Source organism: Mytilus galloprovincialis, chromosome 4 (genome assembly GCF_965363235.1).
Source record: "Mytilus galloprovincialis chromosome 4, xbMytGall1.hap1.1, whole genome shotgun sequence".
Taxonomy (NCBI): domain Eukaryota; kingdom Metazoa; phylum Mollusca; class Bivalvia; order Mytilida; family Mytilidae; genus Mytilus; species Mytilus galloprovincialis.
In genome coordinates this window covers 96,228,208-96,248,320 of record NC_134841.1, presented here as the reverse complement: position 1 = coordinate 96,248,320, position 20,113 = coordinate 96,228,208, and the positions used below count along the sequence as shown (strand labels likewise).

General features: G+C 32.2%; 2 protein-coding genes across 3 annotated transcripts; both read right to left on the bottom strand.

The window, feature by feature from the left end:
* Positions 1-4,776: 4,776 nt before the first annotated feature.
* LOC143073792 (perlucin-like) lies at positions 4,777-8,762 on the bottom strand. The gene is made up of 6 exons (XM_076249550.1): positions 8,742-8,762; positions 8,392-8,491; positions 7,470-7,561; positions 6,942-7,032; positions 6,464-6,689; positions 4,777-4,878 (listed from the first exon to the last, which is right to left on the bottom strand). Exons 1-6 carry the CDS (start codon positions 8,760-8,762, stop codon positions 4,833-4,835), a joined length of 576 nt encoding a protein of 191 aa, XP_076105665.1. The 3' UTR covers positions 4,777-4,832.
* A 4,514-nt stretch (positions 8,763-13,276) lies between these two features.
* On the bottom strand, positions 13,277-20,113 carry LOC143070859 (perlucin-like). 2 transcript variants are annotated; one of them, XM_076244980.1, is made up of 7 exons: positions 20,030-20,113; positions 19,234-19,263; positions 18,518-18,595; positions 15,718-15,809; positions 14,843-14,933; positions 14,011-14,236; positions 13,277-13,409 (listed from the first exon to the last, which is right to left on the bottom strand). In XM_076244980.1, exons 1-7 carry the CDS (start codon positions 20,058-20,060, stop codon positions 13,370-13,372), a joined length of 588 nt encoding a protein of 195 aa, XP_076101095.1. In that variant the 5' UTR covers positions 20,061-20,113; the 3' UTR covers positions 13,277-13,369. The 2 variants fall into 2 exon arrangements, with proteins under 2 accessions (XP_076101095.1, XP_076101096.1); XM_076244981.1 differs by lacking the exon at positions 19,234-19,263 and having other exon boundaries at positions 20,030-20,096.

The following is a 20,113-nucleotide window of genomic DNA, read 5'->3' as shown; positions in this document are numbered from 1 at the left end:
CTTGAACTGAATTTTAATGTGCGTATTGTTATGCGTTTACTTTTCTACATTGGTTAGAGGCATAGGGGGAGGGTTGAGATCTCACAAACATGTTTAACCCCGCCGTAATTTTGCGCCTGTCCCAAGTCAGGAGCCTCTGGCCTTTGTTAGTCTTGTATTATTTTAATTTTAGTTTCTTGTGTACAATTTGGAAATTAGTATGGCGTTTATTATCACTGCACTAGTATATATTTGTTTAGGGGCCAGCTGAAGGACGCCTCCGGGTGCAGGAATTTCTCGCTACATTGAAGACCTGTTGGTGACCCTCTGCTGTTGTTTTTTATTTGGTCGGGTTGTTGTCTCTTTGACACATTCCCCATTTCCATTCTCAATTTTATTTTAAGATTAGATGCAATTTATGCTGTGAAAATAGGCGAACATCCTAAATTTTGAAATTCTATGTCTATACTTGAACCTAATGCACAAGTATAGACCTAGAATTCGATAGGACATCCCTCTGTTTAGATTGTTCACGACTGTATGCTGATGTCTGTTTAGATATGTCTACGGTCATTGTGTCGTTAAGTTATTCTCGTTATGGGTTTTGCTTTATAAAGAATGATAAACTGGAAATTGAATGTCAAAGTAACGGAAATTGACTGCCTGTACTACAGATCATTAAGGGTTTCAAAATGCGTTTGTTCCAGCACTCTGAAATTTTCATTTATTAATTTTAATCGAAAAGAATATAACTGATTGCATGTTGTTATCTCTATATTTTGTTCACATTAATTATGTATTTGAAATAAAATCGACTGCGGTGCACTCGATATGGTTCAACAGGAACCTGTCTTCATATATAGTATCTTATTCTTTTTTTCTCTCATTCGCCTAGTAAAAAATAAAACCCGAGAAGAAACAAGACACTAATAGGAGACGACTACATTTAGAAATATAATACATATAAAACTTGCCATCATTAGCTTAATTTAATATTCGTTATCAGCTGTAATGACGTGCTTAAAATTGAAACTGGCAGATATGAAGGTATAGATGTAAATGAAAGGTTTTGTTTTAATTGTAGAAAAAATGATTTAAATATAATTGAAGATGAAAAACATGTTTTATTAGAATGCCCAGAATATGCAGATTTGCGAACGATATTTTTTAACAGTGTATGTAATATAGAAAGTAGTTTTAGTAATTTAAGTAATGAAGAAAAGTTTTTATTTATGTTTCATGACGATAGAGTTTGTTATTTTACAGCCAAAATCTGCCATGAAGTACTTTTTAAGAGAAAGTGTATTTTATACTCGTAATAAGTGTATATAATGTTGTTTGTTTTCTTTTGTGTAATTGTTTTTAATAGTATGGTGTTTTATGCCAAGATATATTGATATATGTTATAGATGTAATATAAATGTATTTTAATCTGTGTTTTTACAGTCTCCCATAACTCTTTTTAGAGTGGCTCTTTTGTAAATTGTTGATATTATATTGTGTGTTATATCAAATGTTTAAAAGAGGTGAGACTCTAATAAATTATTTGTTTGTTTGTTTGTTTGTTTTGCTTGGTCATCTCCTATTTATCTGTTATTTACTATGTTGGTTTACTGATAGATGGCTCAACTATGCACAGTATGTATTTTGTTTGGTGTAAATACCCGCGTCAGCATACAAAAACACATTATGAATGACGATTGACATTCAATAGACTGTATCATCAATGTTAGATAATATACTGCTATACCACTGTCTCCCAACGTTGATCCTGATAATGCTTCCCTGTCGTTGTTAATACTTCGTTTGAGACTCATCAACCAGTACTTCAACATCGTGGTTAATTAGCTGTATTATTGACTTACCTGGCCCTGAAAAAAAACGTTGTGAAGGCAGTAGACGACAATCCAACAACAGAAAAAAAAATTGTTTCTAGATCTTATTTTACTGAACATTCTTGCTGCTTACAATTATCTCTTTCTACAATGAACTTGCCCCCAGCAGTTTCAAAAGAAAATATTTTGTAAAAATTTTAAAAAATTACGATTTTTTTAAAAAATTTACTATAAAGGACAATCACTCATTAAGGAGTCCATTGACAATTTTTGTGATGTTTGACTTATTTGTAGATCTTACTTTGCTGTATATTATTGCTGTTAACACTTTATCTCTATCTATAATAATATTAAAGATAATAACCAAAAACTGCAAAAAAATTACAAGATTAGGGGTAGCAACCCAACAACAGATTACCTGATTTATTTGAAAATTTACGGGCACATAGCTCTTGACCTTATAAACATTTTTACCCTTTGTCGTATTTGCTCTAAATGCTTTGGTTTCAGAGATATAGGCCAAAAACTACATTTTACCCCTATGTTCTATTTTTAGTCATGTTGGCCATCTTAATTGGCGGGCGGGGTCACCGAACACATTTTTTGAACTAGATACCTTAGTGAAGTTTGTTTGAATTTGGCCAAGTAGTTTCAGAGGTGAAGATTTTTGTAAAAGTTAACGGACGACGGACGACAAGTGACGAGAAAAGCTCACTTGGCCCTTTTGGCCAGGTTATCTAAAAACAAAATGTAATATCGTCAAGCAAAGTTAACCTAAGATTAATTTGTTACTTTTTCGCCCCGTCTGTCATATAGGTCTTCACTTGTTTCAATACTTTTATATATTTGGTTTTTACTGATAGCACTTAGCGATCCTGTTGAGGGTTGAGTTAGTAAAGGGCTTCGGAGTTATGATATTTATAAAGATTTTTAAGCAGTGGGTCGATACCTACCTCCTTGATTATCCCTAGCTCAGTAGTACATGATTTATGCCACTGCCATACAAGTGTGAGGTTTAATTAGCTACAAAACCAGGTTTAATCAACGTTTTGATATAAGGAAATACCTGTCCAGGAAGATGACAGTTGTTATCCATGCGCTGGATGTTTATGAGTTTTTTTTTTATTTTGCCATATGCTTAAGGACTTCTCGTTTAAATTTTCCTCGGAGTTCAGTATTTTTGATGTTATACTTTTGTCGATACTAATATGAATTTTAAAAAGTACAAATCTATGTATGTTGGCGTTTGTTTTTGTTGTAGATCAGTGTTTCTGTTGTTTCTTTGTTTTCCTCTTAAAGTTAACCTCTGTTTTAGTTTGTAACCCTGATTTATTTACTCTTAATCTAATTATGACTATAGAACAGTGTTATACCTACGTTGCCTTTATCTTGAATGTATGTGTCTAAAATTCCTCGTTGGTAAATTTAGAAATTACTATGAAACTGTATGTTTATCATCCTCAATTTGAACTTAGCCTAATTTAGCTATTCATTTTAGACCCCTTTTACTTATTTATACACTAATGGTTTTCAAATGTTTGGTTTTGATCGATTCAGGTAAAGATTAATTTGGAAAAGCGTTTCGAACACAGAAAACTATCCAGTTTCATTTTTTCTCCCAGTTAATACTTTTTTCACTAGATTACAAATGACGACAGAATGCAATCGTTTTGGAATAGTGAATAGCAGTTATAATTTCTACTGTGGCCATTCCTACGTTAGTTATGTGTTCGTTCAGGCTAACAAAGATACTGTTATAATATAACATATATATATATTATAATATTTTTGTAGTTTCGAAAGTTGTCTTTGAGCATATGATCGAAATTTTCAAAATTCAATCATTGAATTTATTCCACCAATGCAGGGTTGGCGTTAAATCTTCGAGGGAACGATATATTAGATTGGCAAGAATACAAGAGAGGCAAAAGATACCAAACAGACATGGAAACTCATAAGTCGAAAGTATACTGACAACGCCATGGCTAAAATGAATCCTAAAACATAACAAACTAAAGACTGAGCAACACGAACCTCAATTTAAACTTTTTCAAGTTCGAGTTTTTCAATTTCAGGTGTTGGGTAATTTCAAGTGCTAGATGGACGAGTAAGCAGATCATGCTCCACATTTGGCACCGTCGTGTTGTTCATTGATGTATAACATGCAATTCGATATATAGGTCACGTCTAGACAATGATTAACGACGAATCATACGACCATATGTATATCAACACACTATGCATTTAACGGAAATAAATTACAGATATTTAATCAGTGATATCTTAAAAAGAGTAGCCTAATGATATATGTTTTGTAATGATACATGTATATTATATAATAAATTACGCGGTCAAGCAGGAAGTTCCCACAGAGATAACGATCTTAATTGTAAAGCAGTAATATATTTAATATATATAGAATAAATTAGGGGAACCCTCCGAGTTGAACCTGTACACGTTTTAACGAAGGGAAGAACGCATAGGAGGCGAAAGATACTAGAAATTAGAGACAAAATAAAGTATAGGGACGTGTGTGCCAATATTCTTCAACAATATCGGTCAGTCAGTGACATTGTCAACAAAACCACAGATAGAAAAACAATTAGCAAAACCACAACATCCACTTAGAACATGTAGGACAAGAATTGAATACATGTATGTGATGCACGTATATGTTTTTTTCTTGATCAGCGAATGTATCAAAATGAAAACGCAAAATTCTAAGCGGGCAATAAGAAATCATAAACGAAGACAGACAAGAAACACAGAGATCACAAAAAAAAAAAAGACAAACAAACAAAACGATGTGCAATTAGATGTGGGTTCTCTCTGAAAAGTTTTTAAGAAATTAACTCTTGTTGCAGTACTACATGTACATGTCAAAGACAGTAATTCGAAGTGCACTTTCTGTATAGTTAAAGCTTCATTGCATGAAAGCTCATTGCTAATTAATAAACTATAGTTATTAATCATCAGTTTTAATACAAGGATTGATAACTGGGTGATTGAACCGTCCAATTATTTCCTCCCAAATATTATGTTTGTATTCATAGTGGTTTTGTGGCTGAAAAAAAAATGGAGAAAACGTATAAAAGTAATAATTTGAAATCTCTTCATAAAAGTGTGATAATTTGTAAAGATTCTGTAACTATAACTAGCTAAAAATGTTTTTAATTTGAATACTGTTTTGAAACAGTTATTTCCGCTCTAAAAATGTTTTTTTTTTGTGATAAGTAGGGAGTTTTGAGTATGGTATGAATTTAAACCATTGAATTTGCACTTTTTTATATATCTAGTGTTAATTCTGGAAGTTACAATTGGAACTTTGATTCTTGCACAAACATATATATGTCTAAAATTCCTATCTGTTCGTTTGTTTCTAAATCATGTTTTGTAGGCAACTATGGAATACTAATTAGGTCTTTCCACTTTTCGTGGAAAGACCTTTTGTTTTTCTTCTGATTATTTTTTTTTTCTTCTGCCGTCTGAGATTCTTTTTTGTCTTACAACATATCGAATGGATTTTTTGGCCAATGATGTTGTACAGTAATGGGGGTTTCAAAACTCACCCTGTGTGACCGAACACTTAATCTTATAGGAGTCTCTCCCTGCGTCCCCTTTTTCTGGTTATCGTTAAAGATTTTAGAAAACTGTTTTCACCAAATTGTTCGTCTATTCTTGAGAATGATTTGGCTTATTTTGACTTGAGTGATCGGAAGACATCTTATGGCAGTTATTTCCCTTTGAAAATTTAAGATAGGCGATTTGTTGGATAAATTCATACGTTATAAGTCGTAGAGGCCTACAGTCTTTTCATATGAAGTCCTTGGTCCATTTGAAGGAAATTGAGGTCAAGGTTATGTTCTAAATTTTGAATTTTGCTTGTTATCGTTATTCCACAGAAACTGTGACAGTAAATGATATGATGTGTTTGCCAAATAACTGTTTACAATAAGGCGCAACTTCAACCTATTTCAGTCAAAGTGTTTTGGTTAACTCTTATAGGAGTTTTCAACCCTTATGTATTTCAAATCAGTATTTCTCCACAACCATACAAGTGATTGACCTCCGGTCTTCCGTTTTGAGTTCACTGACCTGTGACCTTGAAATTGAGATCAAGGTCGAAGGTCAAGGTTATGTTATAAATTTTGAATTTTGCTTGTTATCGTTATTCAAAAGAAACTGTTACAGTTAATGATATGATTTGTTTGCCAAATTACTGTTTACAAAAAGGTGCAACTTCAACCTATTTCAGTCGAAGTACTTTGATTAACCCTTATAGGAGTTTTCTACCCTTATGTATTTGAAATCAGTATTTCTCCACAACCATACAAATGATTGACCTGGGGTCTTTTAATTTGAGATAACTGAGCTATGACCTTGAAATTTAGATCAAGTTCAAAGGTCAATTTGACATTCCAGATTTTGACCTTTGCTAAAAATTATTGTTCATAATAAAACATTTAAGTCTTCTGCATATACCTATTAATTTTATGTTTTTATATCACTTTGAAGAACCAAATTACATCAACAAGGAGTGACATTTTCTAACATCGTTTTCTAAATCTCATTCTTATTATCGAGGTGGAAAGACCTTCAATTGTTCTCTGAAGAATTGGTTTTTAATTGTACTTTATGAACATACTTACTCTGTTTCACATATGAAGTAATTGTGATCCTCACATTTTTTGTCCTCCCATTTATATCCTCGGCTGCCAGTCATTGCCATGCAATGTTCATTATTGTCATTGTTATTAGGTTGACCGGAATCCCAGTTCATGTACTGTACTTTTTCAAGAGTTATCGCCCATTGCCATTCTCCCTCCACCAGTATATCATGTCCACCCAACCAAAATGCATTATTTCCGGCATTATCTGAAATGTAATTTTTTGAGTTAACTAGAACATCAAGTGTATAAAAGTGTTAAGAGAAAGTTTGTCAGTAATTCAATTGGATATTTTAAAGTTGTTCAAGCTGTGTAAAAAAAAGTTCGTGTGCCCCCATGTTACTTTTTGTAATAATTGGACACGAAAGGATTTTACATAGAACTCTTTATGTTTTCCGTCAACATTGCGTGGATACAATATGTATACATATACACTTATTGCTTAAAAAATCTCTCTTACTTGGTAAAGTCTTCAGCATTTGTGCTAAATATAACTGTTCTTGTATATCTTCAATCACTGCCAGAGTTGCACCAAAAGAATCACAATATGCCTACAATAAAAGTGCATAAAGAAAATATATTATACTGTATATGTTTATTTTAATGTTATCTATTGGAAATATATTCCGGGCGATGCCGGCATATCAGGAACGCTCGCTACATGTGGACGTTCATGGTAATAAATAATACGTTCTAAATCTTAATCGATTCCTACTGTTTCAGATCGTTTCAGCCTTTAGTTTTTCTCTCTACCTGAAATTGTAATATTTAAAATGTGTATTCTGTTTTCATGTATATTAGTACCTGCATGTTAACTTGGTTTTCATATATTTGAGTGTTACTGATAAAAGGAAATCCAGAACATTGCTTTGAACGTATGAAATTATTTCACGTGTTGTTTTCATTTTTTCAGCATTTAATGTCTATAGCATCAGCACATATTAAATTAGTTTTCATTGCCAGATACATGGCAAGTTTATAATCTTACCGCTGATTCTGGCCATGTTGCTTTGACACGTGCAGCATGATAGCACGAGTTACTATGGCCAAGGAAATCCTTTGGACATGGCGGAGGAACATCTAATGATGAAACATCATAAAATGTATCATTTGTATAAGCTAATTAGTACATTAAAATAGAATTCGGACATGCAACTTTAATATTTATAATTAAATCTTAAAATAAAATGGGTCATGTGAACATCAGCTTGTTATATATGATCATCTAATGCACTGTATTGCAGAATGTTTATTTAATTTCTGTAATGTTTGCTACTACAGTTCATGATGACGTGGACGCTTGGGTTTTGTAAAATCTCTACTTTGAGATTAATCGTCACAATCTTAATTTCGTGTTAAGATAATGTAGAAGATATAGTGCGTTATACTTTTATCCATAATTCAAAGGTATTTATAGTCATTTTAGTATATTACAATCAACGTTCAGACATTGCTTCATATTATGAAGCTATTGTGCATAGATTTTCAAAATTTATTTAAAAAATGACTGTAAGTTTTGAAAATGCGCATTTTTTTAAATTTTTTGTTCATAGTCTTTTTGTCTCAAGAATAAGTGTCCCAAATGACCACGGATGTTAGATTTGTCGTAGCTGTATCATAGGTAATTCTACAAATCTCTTTTGGAAAATCTACCATGCACACTGCGAGGCAAGGAACACCAAAATGATCATTACACAGAAGGGATTTAATTGACAAAAAGTGTAAAAACAATAGATGTAATCTAGAATTTTGTTTGACTTGGCACGGTATTGGCCAATAATAAATGAATTTTATTGAAGAATGTTTGAAAAATTCAAATGACTACACAACGAAATATGTAATTTACAAAATTACATGTTATTATCAAATACTGTTAATAAAACATTAATAAATAAAGCAACTATTATTACATGTAGTTGTAGGTGAATCAGTGGCATTGGTCACGACTCCCAGTGGCTGAACTGTTGATGGTGGAAACGGCGTTTCTTTGTTGGTAAATATTGTACCGTACTAGGCGGAAATGGTGTCTCCATGTTAGGCAATGTCTGACTTGTACTTGGTGGGATAGGCGTTTCAATGTTTGGCAAAGTCGCTAAAATAAACAACAAGTAAAGTTAGTAATACTGCTTCTATAGAGAACATTCAAATATTACTGCATGCATTTATCAGGGCGATTGTTGATTATCGAGAAACATGCGAGATTGTTCCATGCAAGATTAGAAAATGTTGCCTTCAAACATTTCTAATTCTCTCTGTTTACTTTTTTCAATTTGACCGTCATCCGCAAACTTATTATGGGTGTGAATAAACTCATCATAGATACCAGGATTAAACATTTAAATTTACGCCAGACGCGCTTTTCGTCTACAAAAGACTCATCAGGGACGCTCGAATCAAAAAATGTTTAAAAGGCCAAATAAAGTACGAAGTTGAAGAGCATTGAGGACCAGAATTCCTAAAAGCTTTGCCAAATACAGCTCAGGTGATCTATTCCTGAGGCAGAGAAGCCTTAGTAACTTCTAAAATTCTAAATTTTAGTGATATAAACGCCGTTAAAAAAAAAACAATTGCGAAAAATCCTAGTTTACACACGATTTTTTTTTATCAATTAATGCAATCTGAAAATATCTGGATACCCTCACACTTTTTTCTTTTCTTTATATTTTATTTATCTTTCTTTAATTAATTTATATACAAACAGATTATAATATATATAGATTTAGATAATCTACTACATTTTATTCAGAAAAAAATATAGTTGCACTATTGCAGTTTAAAAGAATAAAATGTTTCATTTTATGATAAAACACCCATTTTGTAGTCCTAGGAAATAATACCAGTATATATATATTGACACTTACATCTTGATATGACCACCATAATATTTCCTGGAATATAGATATGATTTGTTGTCATTTTGTAATTGATTGGTACATTGCCTAATGTAACTGATATTTTTCGTAATGATGTCATATCATTAACAATAACTGATATTCTCAAATTAATAAATGCATTCTTGACAGTAAACGTTATGACGTAATTTACACACATATCATGCTCGGACAAAATATCCAATAAAATCACATGACAAAATAGAAAAAAAAAGAAACAGAACTTTGCAATTACTAATCTCTCAAGGTTAAACCCACATAGCCTTCGACATGGAGGAATAGCTCATAACTCAATGCTAATGCAAGACATCCCCTGGTACAGTTGTCATATATGCTTATTAAAGATACTATGACAAATGTGTGTATTCTTGTCTTTAATTTTTGGTGATATGCTTAGTCTATATGCCATTTTATGCTTCTTTGTTACATATCGTTTTGTTTGTTTTTAAAGTGATTAAGATTATAACACAATGTTTTATATAACACAATGTTGACTGCTGTATAGTTGACATATTACCTGTTATGTCTGTTTTTTTCACGTATCGTTGTCAATATAATGGAGTTTTATGCGAATGTCATACAAGTGAGAGTTATAGCTTGCTATAAAACCAGGTTGAATCCACCATATTCTACATAACAAAATGCCTGTACCAAGTCAGGAAAATGACAGTTGTTTCCCATTCGTTTGATGTGTTTTAGCTTTTGATTTTGCCATTAGATTAGAGACTTTCCGTTTCGAATTTCCTCGGAGTTCAGCATTTTTTTAATTTTACTTTTTATACATCTTTATAGAGTTAAATAAACAAGATATCAACTATATCGTAATAAAAATCATACAAAACCGGTCATAAACACAATAACGTAATGCTACAAGTCGAACGTAATATCTTGATGGATTTGAAACAAATAATATTTTGTTTTCTGTTTTTTGCTTTAGCTTTTTTTTCTCTCTCAGCGCTAATTTATAGCGCTATTATTGAAATTCAATGTATCTTACACGATAACTTTAACTATTTCTGTTCGACTTATTTTATTTGATATTATATACCAATTTTTCAACACAAAATTATTTATAATAAAACTGGTACCCAACAATATATAAATCAATATATTCTCACAAAAATTCAATCCTTTTTAACGTGTTTATCACTGTATTTAAAAAGAAATAATCCAAAAATTAAACAAATTCTTACCAATATGTAAGAAGAAATAAAAGAAAGCCATCATACTGTTAACCATAATTGTGTATGAATTATCAAAGTAGGTTAAATTATTGTAACGATAAGGGATGTGTTTATGTTCTGAAACCTTAACCGATATACAGTTATTTGACCTTCATGAATAAAAGGAAAAAGCCACAAGGTCATTATTTGCATCGGATATTTGTTATACAAGATTTTATTGTATAGGAAAATCAAAGCTGCACAACAACAAATAATCTATAGAAACAATGTATTGAGGAAGACTCCTACTGTATAAGAAGCTGTTAAAAGCCAAGGCATAACACATATGATGTTACTCAAATCAGAAACCAAACGGCATGATTATTTCTATAAACAATAAACAAAACCTTATATGGTAGACACCAACCAACGAAAGCAACTGAATTACATGCTCCTGGCTTTAAATGGACACATACAATAAGAAAAGTAGGTTCACGAAGGTATAAAAGGGGTAGACTTTGGTTCAGGGAGGTAACATTTTAAATGAGTAAAGCATTTGTAATAGTCAAGTTTCAACAATGTTTTTTAATCATTTACCTGAAAGAGATTGGAAATAATATATGTAACGGGATGAATAGAACAGAGCCACGTAAAATAGATACCACCAAAAACATACTAAACAGTGAAAGTAAAAGTATCATTAATAATGACAGATAAAAGAACACTATAACACGCTATCAAGATGAAAAACAACCGTCAGTACCCAGAATATATACTCCAAGACTATCGCGTATAATTTGTGAAGTTGATACAGAATAATTATCAACAAGATCTTGATGCTTTCCGGTGAACTTTCTTTTAGAAAAAGGACGAGACGTTCTTTGACATTCCCCTTGTTCATCAACTTTCTGTTCAGACACTGATGACGTTTTACAAAGTCTGAGTAATTGCTGCATGCTCTTGAATATCGAATAAGTTGGGAAATGTATATCCCATATGCAGGTGAAGTTTGTATATTGCTACTTAGGAGGGGAAATTGATAATTTCAAAATCAAAATCGTCTAGTTTGGCAATTGCTTACAAGCTTTTTGATGGATCCAAATTACGTTCATTTTTATATATATTATTATCAAGTTGAAACCGGGACATTAAAGTAAAACCATAATACAAGAATCATAGTGTTGTCGCACAGAAATCATATCATGTTTACTTTAAAACAAACGGAATGGCTTTATTAACAATATGCATGAACCCAGTATGTTATACCTTTAATTTGTGTCAAAGCTTCCGCATGCAGTTATGCCATTATAAAGATCGTCCACCCTTTTCTCTTTATAGATGTTTGTCTGGATTTTTTTTTACTGTGCCATGAGTTACGAAACTACTACCAAGCAAGGATAAAAAGCTCTTAACCTTCTACAACATGTTTGTTTAGACATTGGAACACACATTTTCGGTTTACTTACTTATACTTTTAAAATTGTTGTGTATGGTTGAATGTTTGTATTTGGAGATTAACCAAGTACAAATATCGAAATATGATATGGTGAATCATATATAGTAAACTAGAATTATTTCCGACATATGATCTTATATTTGGCCTTTACAGATTAAAAAAAGATAGGTCATGTTTTTCTCTGACATTTTATGACGTCTTTTCACTAAATCCTTTTGATGTTGGATGTGTACTGATTGATAATTTAGTATTAGATGCATGATTTTTATATTAATTGTTATTTATTGGCTTTGAACCATCTGTCATTAACTGCGAGTACTCTCAGATCAGTACTTATTATTTGTTGTTGGTACATGTATATACAAATACCCGGCCATGGCCACTCCGTGTTTTTGCTAGATGTATTTCTATTTGTATCCATCTGATGAGTTAAGCTTTTTTCAACTGATTTTTACAGTTCTTTATTATGTTGTACTGTTACACCACTGTCTCAGGTTAGGGATAGGGTTGGGATCCCGCTTACATGTTTAAGCCCGCTTCATTCTGTATGTATGTGGTTGTCAAATCAGGAGACTAATTCAGCGGTTGTCGTTTGTTGATGTGTTTTATATGTGTTGTTCTTTATTTTGTGTACATAAATAAAGGCAACAGTAGTATACCGCTGTTCAAACTCATAAATCCATGGACAAAAAACAAAATCGGGGTAACAAACTAGAACTGAGGGAAACGCACCAAACATAAGAGGTGAACAACGACACAACACTACAATGTAACACACACAGAAACGGACCAAGCATCAGACAAAATCCCACGAGAATAACAAATATAACATCAAAACCAAATACATGAATATGGGATAGACAAGTACCGTGACACGTCTTATCGCAATGTGAATATACACTCAAAAATAAGAGAAAACAAACGACATTAACTAGGCCGCTAGTTTTCTCGTTTGAATTGTTTTAAATTCGTCATTTCGGGGCCTTTTATAGCTGACTCCGCCTGAGAGCAAGTAACATAATCATTTCCATTGTTATATGTAATGAGCACATACATTGATAGGAAATGTGTCTTTTAACAGGAATATGGCAGTTGTTATAAAATAGATCGTTTCTATATATGTTTTCAGTTTTTATTTTGTTGCACTTCAGTGTTCCCATTTCCATTTTTTTCCTCTTATAGTTGGCAAAATCAAAAGCCAAAACACATCAAACGAATGGATAACAACTGTCATATTCCTGACTTGGAACCGGCATTTTATCTAGTTAAATTGTGTGGACCAAGAGTATGTGGACGCTATTTATTGGGTTTTAACATGTTCATCATCCCAATATACTTTTCATATAAACAATAATAACAATGTGTAATCCATGTATCTTCATTTCTTTCCAAGTATACTGCCACCGTTTTTAATGATTCTGAAACAACAAAACAAAACAGGATTTTAATACGAACTAAATCAATTGTAAAAGTTTCTTTGGTAAAGTCAGAGGAAGGTTCCCCTCAATCCGAATTTTTCATCACGTGAAAAGTCTACTATGATTTTTTTTTTCATCAGCGTCTGCGTTTTTACTATATTTCATGAATACAAGTATTATGGTCTACAACATAATGCAGAAATGCAATGATTATGTTTACAGATATATTCCCAATTTAAACGAAAATATTCTATAAATATTAAAGATGCATTTCAAAAGTAAATCAACTAAAACATGTAAAAGTACACTATACAATGTTATTGCTAAAACTAGATCATATACTTACAGTAACAGGTACCGGTGTATAATATAACTATGTATGTTTATATTGTTATTTGATCAACAAAATTATAATCATTTTTTGGCAGGTGCGCATAAAAAAATCAGAAATAGGGGATCCCCAGCTTGATAATGTTAGAACTGGGTTTGTAAAAGTAAAAAGTGAATGTATTAACCATATATGTAACAATAGGAAAGGAGGGATGTTGTTCCACCTACATTCGCCTCTGGACTATGCAATGTCCAAAACTAATATACTAACCCAGTTTCACATATGAAGTAATGATGATCCTCACAGCCATCATCGTTCCACTTGAATGATCTTTGTCCGGACAATTCCAGACAATGTTCGGATGTATGTGAGTTGTCCGGCTGTCCGTCACCCCAATTGGTGTAAATGATTCTGTCCATTGATATAACCCATTGCCATTCCCCTTCTGTTAATATATCATGACCTCCTAGCCAGAACGCTGCTTGGTTTTTATCATCTTAAAAGAAATGAGTTAATATGTAATGTACAAGAAATCCTTATAAACGTAATGAATTGTGTTTGATAATCTGTTTGCACCTGGTGAAAGATACTCGTAAATGAAAGAGAATGTATGGTTTATAAGATTAGTTGAGGACAAGAACATTTTTTTCTTCTTATGCCTTTAATCAGTTAAAAAGCCAAATAAGATATTGCGACCGATTTCAATGCTAAATATGATTATTCACGTCCATTTTTCCAACTTAAAAAAAGAAAAAAAGTTGAAAGTGGAGGTTACACATGCATATATATAACGTTGACCTTCTGAATATGATAATTATCCCTTATTTCGTCTCTCTATTTCGTAGTTTGTCTTTAATCTATAAATTTACAAGCCTATATTGTTCTAAAGAAAAGTGAAATGGTAAATCTTGCGATGCCAATTAATTTAAAATTTAGTAAAATGAAATTAATCCTGAAGGACGTACGGTGACCTATAGTTGCTAATTTCTATGTCATTTGTTTTTTTGCGAAGAGTTGTCTCATTGGCAATCAATACACATCTTCTTTTTATATATATGCATATTAATCCTTTTTGGACGACATAACTATTGATATGACTTACGAGGAAGGCCATTCAGCATTTGTTCTATGTAAGCTTGCTCTTGTGCGTCTTCGATAGTTGCAAGCTCAGCACCAAATGATTCACAGTAGGCCTTAAAAAGTGTTAAATGTGAAAAATTGTATTACATGTACATTAAAAAATGTCCAACAATGAGCAAATCCAATACCGAATAGTCAGGTATAAAAGGCCTCGAAATCATAAACGTAAAACCATTCAAACAAAAACAATGAACGAAAAAAAATATGTAACACAGCAACAAACGACAACCACTAAGTTACAGGCTCCTGACATGTGTCAGGCACATACATACAGAAAGTAGCGGGGTAAACATGTTAGCGGATCCCAACCCTCACCTAACCTGGGACAATGGTGTAACTGTACAACATAAGAACAAACATATGAAAATCAGTTGAAAAAGACTTAACTCATCAGATGGGTAAAAAAACAAAATACATCTAACTAAAAACAGAGTGGACGTGGCCGAGTACTTGTACTGTACATCCCAACAACAAAAAGACACCAAGTGCAGATCTGAGCTCAGATGTATGTTAACGCAACAGGAACGAAGCAACACATTATCTGAATTTTCATAGATTAATGTCTGCTACGTGTGGATAGGACTTTTTTGGTGTATTTTAATTTGTCAAACCTGCTATAAAATTCACACGTGTTAAGCTTAAACTTGTCTTGTCAGGGGACATCTTCTTGTCCTGCTGAAATAATGTCTATGGAATTCTGGGTCTCAATTCAACGCTTAACTTTTAGATAAGGCCAGTTTATCTACTCCCTGACGTGACCTTTTATACATGGTTGTTTATATTATACTCCTTTATAAAAAGCAAAAGAGGTAGAAAGGGCTTGACAAAAAAACTTACCGCAGCCTCGGGCCATGTTGCCAAGATATGAGCAGCATGATAACATGATGTACTATGGCCTAAGAAATCTCGTGGACAAGGAGGAGGAACACCTGTCATTAAACAAAGCTTTGGTTACAAAATATTAATGTTCATATAGTTTCATATACGTATTAAAGAGAATACATAATTATCTTTGTTGATGTTTTTTCAGGAATAGTATTGTTTTAAATAATTGTCATATCAACTTTTCTTATATTTCAGAAGAAATAAAATGGATTTCAGTGACATTTCAAAGTGTCTTAATTTTGTATTTTGGGCAAACAATGAATTAATGGTAGCCATCCTCAATATCGGACCCATAATGGCAAGAAGGATCATCTATAATATAAGCTCTAAATAGGTCATTGTTTAAGAATGAAGCGGAACATCGCAATTGCGTTAAGATAATATTTAATTTCCTTGGGCTGTACAAATAAAACGTTTCAATTTTACATAATAGACTATCGTTTTTTAATTCGTTCTTAAATTTAGAAATAGAGTCGACACTGCGAATTTTTGGATCAAGTTTATTCCATTCACGTATAGTGGAGGGAATAAACGATTCAGTAGTAAGGGAAAGTCTACAAAATGGAACAATAATATCATGACCATTTCGAAACGGGTAGTTGGTTGTACTTTGTACACAAGGAAGTACAAGATTACATAGATATTCTGGTGCATGCTTTTGGATCATGTTATAAAACATTTGTAATTTTCTTCTCCTTCTTCTTTCAAAAAGAGCTAGATTCCCAACCGACCTCAGAATATAAAGTTTCAGTTTTTGTAAATATTGGTAGACCTGTTACTATTCTTGCGGCCTCTAACTGCAAATTTTCTAATTTATATGAGTAGCCTATTCCACAATTATCCCACACTTCCGTGGCATATTCAAAAATGGGTCGAATAAAAACTAAGTATAGTTTTTCTAAATTATTTCGAGATAATCGGTATTTAAGTTTACGTAAATCATTTGAGTGTTTCTTTACACTTAGAATTATACTTTCAATATGATTGTTCCATTTTGTGTCACTACTGAAATTAACTCCCAGGTGCTTATGAGATGTACTTAAAGATATATTTTTACCATGTAAGGAAAAGCTAAGGTCTGGAGTCTCAATATTTGAAAAAAAATCATAATTTCGGTTTTATCTGGGTTAAATGACAGAAGCCATTTAGAAGACCAAACATCCAGCTCTTTCAAGTCGCGATCGATAACAGATTCAATCTGTTCTCCGTCGTTACCAGAATAATTGAATGATGTTTCGTCAGCAAATAGGCGACACAGTGATGTAAGCTTATCAGCAATATCATTAATATATAAGACAAAGAGAAGAGGGCCCAGAACCGATCCCTGGGGAACACCAGCTGAGACATTACAGAAGGAAGAAGACAAGTTATTTAATACTACTCTCTGTTGTCTGTCGTGTAGATAATCCTGAAAAAAATTCAATACGTTTCCGTCAACACCATAAGCTTTCATTTTACATATAAAACCCCTATGCCAAACTTTGTCGAAAGCTTTAGCGAAGTCACAGAATACAAAACAGTTTATATCTTTTTTTTTCCAAGGAGTTTAATATGCAATTATATATTTCTAAGAGTTGATGAACAGTTGAATTTTTAGGAAGAAATCCTGATTGATACTCATAAATTAATTTATTAGCTTTTAAATGATTGTATAAGTGCTTAAACACAACTCTTTCCATAACTTTTCCTACACAACTAATTAAGGATATCGGTCTATAATTTGATGGCAAAGATGAATTTCCCTTTTTGAAAATGGGTATCAGATTAGCTATCTTCCAGCTAGTTGGGTATATCCCCTCTCTTAAGGATTTATTAAATATAATATGGAGCGGAACTGCTACCTTTTCTGGACACAGCTTTAGCATCTTATGACTGATCACATCAGGACCAGATGCTTTGTTTGGATCTAATATCTGAATAATATCTATTATTTCTTTTATATTTACTTGGATATCTAAGTTATTTGCATAACGACAAAAATTATACCTTAATTATAACATCATATTTTTTCAAAGATTTTTTGCTCTTTTTAAATAAATAAGGAACATTCTAATTCTTACATACAGTTCCCCTTAACAGAAAATCGAAAATGTCTTATCCATCTCTCCATTATGCTCAAACTTCTGAATTGTTTATTGTGACAAATAAACTTGTATTTCCCAGGGAAAGCCATTGAGGAATTTATATTTCATCTGTTATCAGAAATAATACAGAGCAAATAAAATTTTCCACGTGCTTACTGTTGAACTCATGCTCCCTATTTATATCCGATTGTAAATGCACATCGACAAACTTAAGAAGTCTTGCCGACGATCGTCCCAACCCCATAATGCTCAAACAGCCTTAGTTTAGAATTATTCTTGTCATTGCTTTTTTGTTCCCTATAAAACTTTTGCAAAATCGGGTATTTATTTCACTATGTTATAACTTAGGTCGGAGATTTTTATTTCAATTCGTTGGGTATGGATTTGATATGGTGCTTTTTTTTTATTATAGTAAACCTACTCGAAATTGCATAGCTTAGAAGTTGCCTTTTAGATTCATATTCAGATTTAACAGGTGCTACGAAAAGGCATAAGCAGAAACTTTTCCTTATTTGGCTCCCGTCATGTTGCTTATTAAAACAAAATATGTAACAAGTCTAAATCGGTAGGAAACAATTAAGGAAAAGAGCCTGGGATTGTGGTTGCTATAATTGTAACACATATATAATAAACATTCTGTCGAATAATAAAAACACATATTTACTCACTTGTTGTTGGAATGGTTGTGTTGGCTATCTTTATCTGAACAGTTGCATTAATTATCACTCCATTAATCGAATTAACAGCTGAAACAAAATTAAAATACACTGCGTATTGCAGAATTGTATAATTGTCACCATAGGCAAAGGGGGTATGAATAATTCTCGCTTTTTTCTTCAATATTATTATAACTAAAGGGAATTAACTTTGTCAAAGGAATTAAAAAAAAAAACATATATAATTTTTGTTAAATCAGAGATTGTGTAAATCATGCCTACTCCTTTTATCGACCCTAAAGATAAAAAAAAGGTGTTCTTATTCTGGTTTTCTAGTCTTTATAATCATTTTAGTTTTTATATATTGGATAATTTTGTTGTGTTTTTATTTTGTAGAACTTTAATTGATCTTTCGCTCATAAACATTCGGACTCCAGTTGATCAGTATTCGCTCTTGCAAAAATATACCGAGTGTAAAGTGGAGAAGCAGAAAGACTAGTAAATACTTTTTCCCCCGACGGAAATAGTGAATAATAAAGTTTGGATATGCTACGTTTTATTATGCAAAGTATATATCTTGCATGTGTTGGGTTTCATTCTTTTTATAAAAAAAGTATGAATGCAAACAAAATCACATCGTTGTTTGTTATTTTCTACAGAGAGAAAGTTACCTACTTTCTTCTTTCTTACTTACAAAAGTCTACTTTTAAATACTCATTGTTACTCACGTGAGGTGTCAGCAGTAATAATCAAATATCCTGTAAATAAACATCAATATAGTTTCATTGGACAAAACATAAGTCATTGATCATGTGTTTACAAATATATAATAAGGACACGGTGTATGATTGACAATGAGACAACGACTGACAAAAGCCAAAGGACAATACATGTCACAGTGTGGCCTTCAACAACGAACAAATTACAAAGTAAACTGTAAAGTGAGACTATGAACGACCTTGAAATAACCAATTTAACTGAAATATGGAACAATTGAGAAGAGAACACTAGCGGCTTTATGAAATCGTACTAAATATAAGCGAGAAAAAAAATATAACACACAACAAAGAATAGGCATCCGAGTTCTTGTAGTTACAAACAGATGGTCCAAAGCCGAATTTCAACTAATACATATTACACGTTTTCCCAACTTAATCACCTATTCTAAAAATGTATATAGGATCTTCCGTTTCATCAAAGTTTTAATTGTTTGTAGTCTTTGACCACTTTATAACATGGCATAATATATGGCACTTTTTCAGACTTGAATTGACATATATATCGTGATGTACTTGTAAACGAACTGGCAACATAGTATGGTACCTTAATAACACAAATACAGTACTCAAAGGCTATAATGGAAGTAAAATTATATTTCATAAAAACATGTAGTCGCCAATTCGATAAATCAAAATACTTGTTGTAAATGTATATAAATTAACAGTTCAAATATTTGCTTTGCTTCGAGAATTGTTAGTAATTTGCATGATTAAAAAAAAACCGACCAAACTTAAACAGACATACCGATACATATCAGGAAACTTAAGTTATCCATTGTGTTGCCCTGTTAGCTGATAATGTAAAATGTTGTAACACGGTCGTCTGAGG

Coding starts and splice junctions, on each gene's coding strand:
- LOC143073792 (XM_076249550.1), bottom strand. CDS start 8,762: ATGACGGTCAAATTGAAAAAA. Junction 7,033..7,469: donor CAACATGGCCAGAATCAGCG/GTAAGATTATAA, acceptor CTTTTATTGTAG/GCATATTGTGATTCTTTTGG. Junction 4,879..6,463: donor TACTTCATATGTGAAACAGA/GTAAGTATGTTC, acceptor TTTTTTTTTCAG/CCACAAAACCACTATGAATA.
- LOC143070859 (XM_076244980.1), bottom strand. CDS start 20,060: ATGGATAACTTAAGTTTCCTGATATGTATCG. Junction 14,934..15,717: donor CAACATGGCCCGAGGCTGCG/GTAAGTTTTTTT, acceptor ACACTTTTTAAG/GCCTACTGTGAATCATTTGG. Junction 14,237..14,842: donor AATGCTGAATGGCCTTCCTC/GTAAGTCATATC, acceptor ATTTCTTTTAAG/ATGATAAAAACCAAGCAGCG.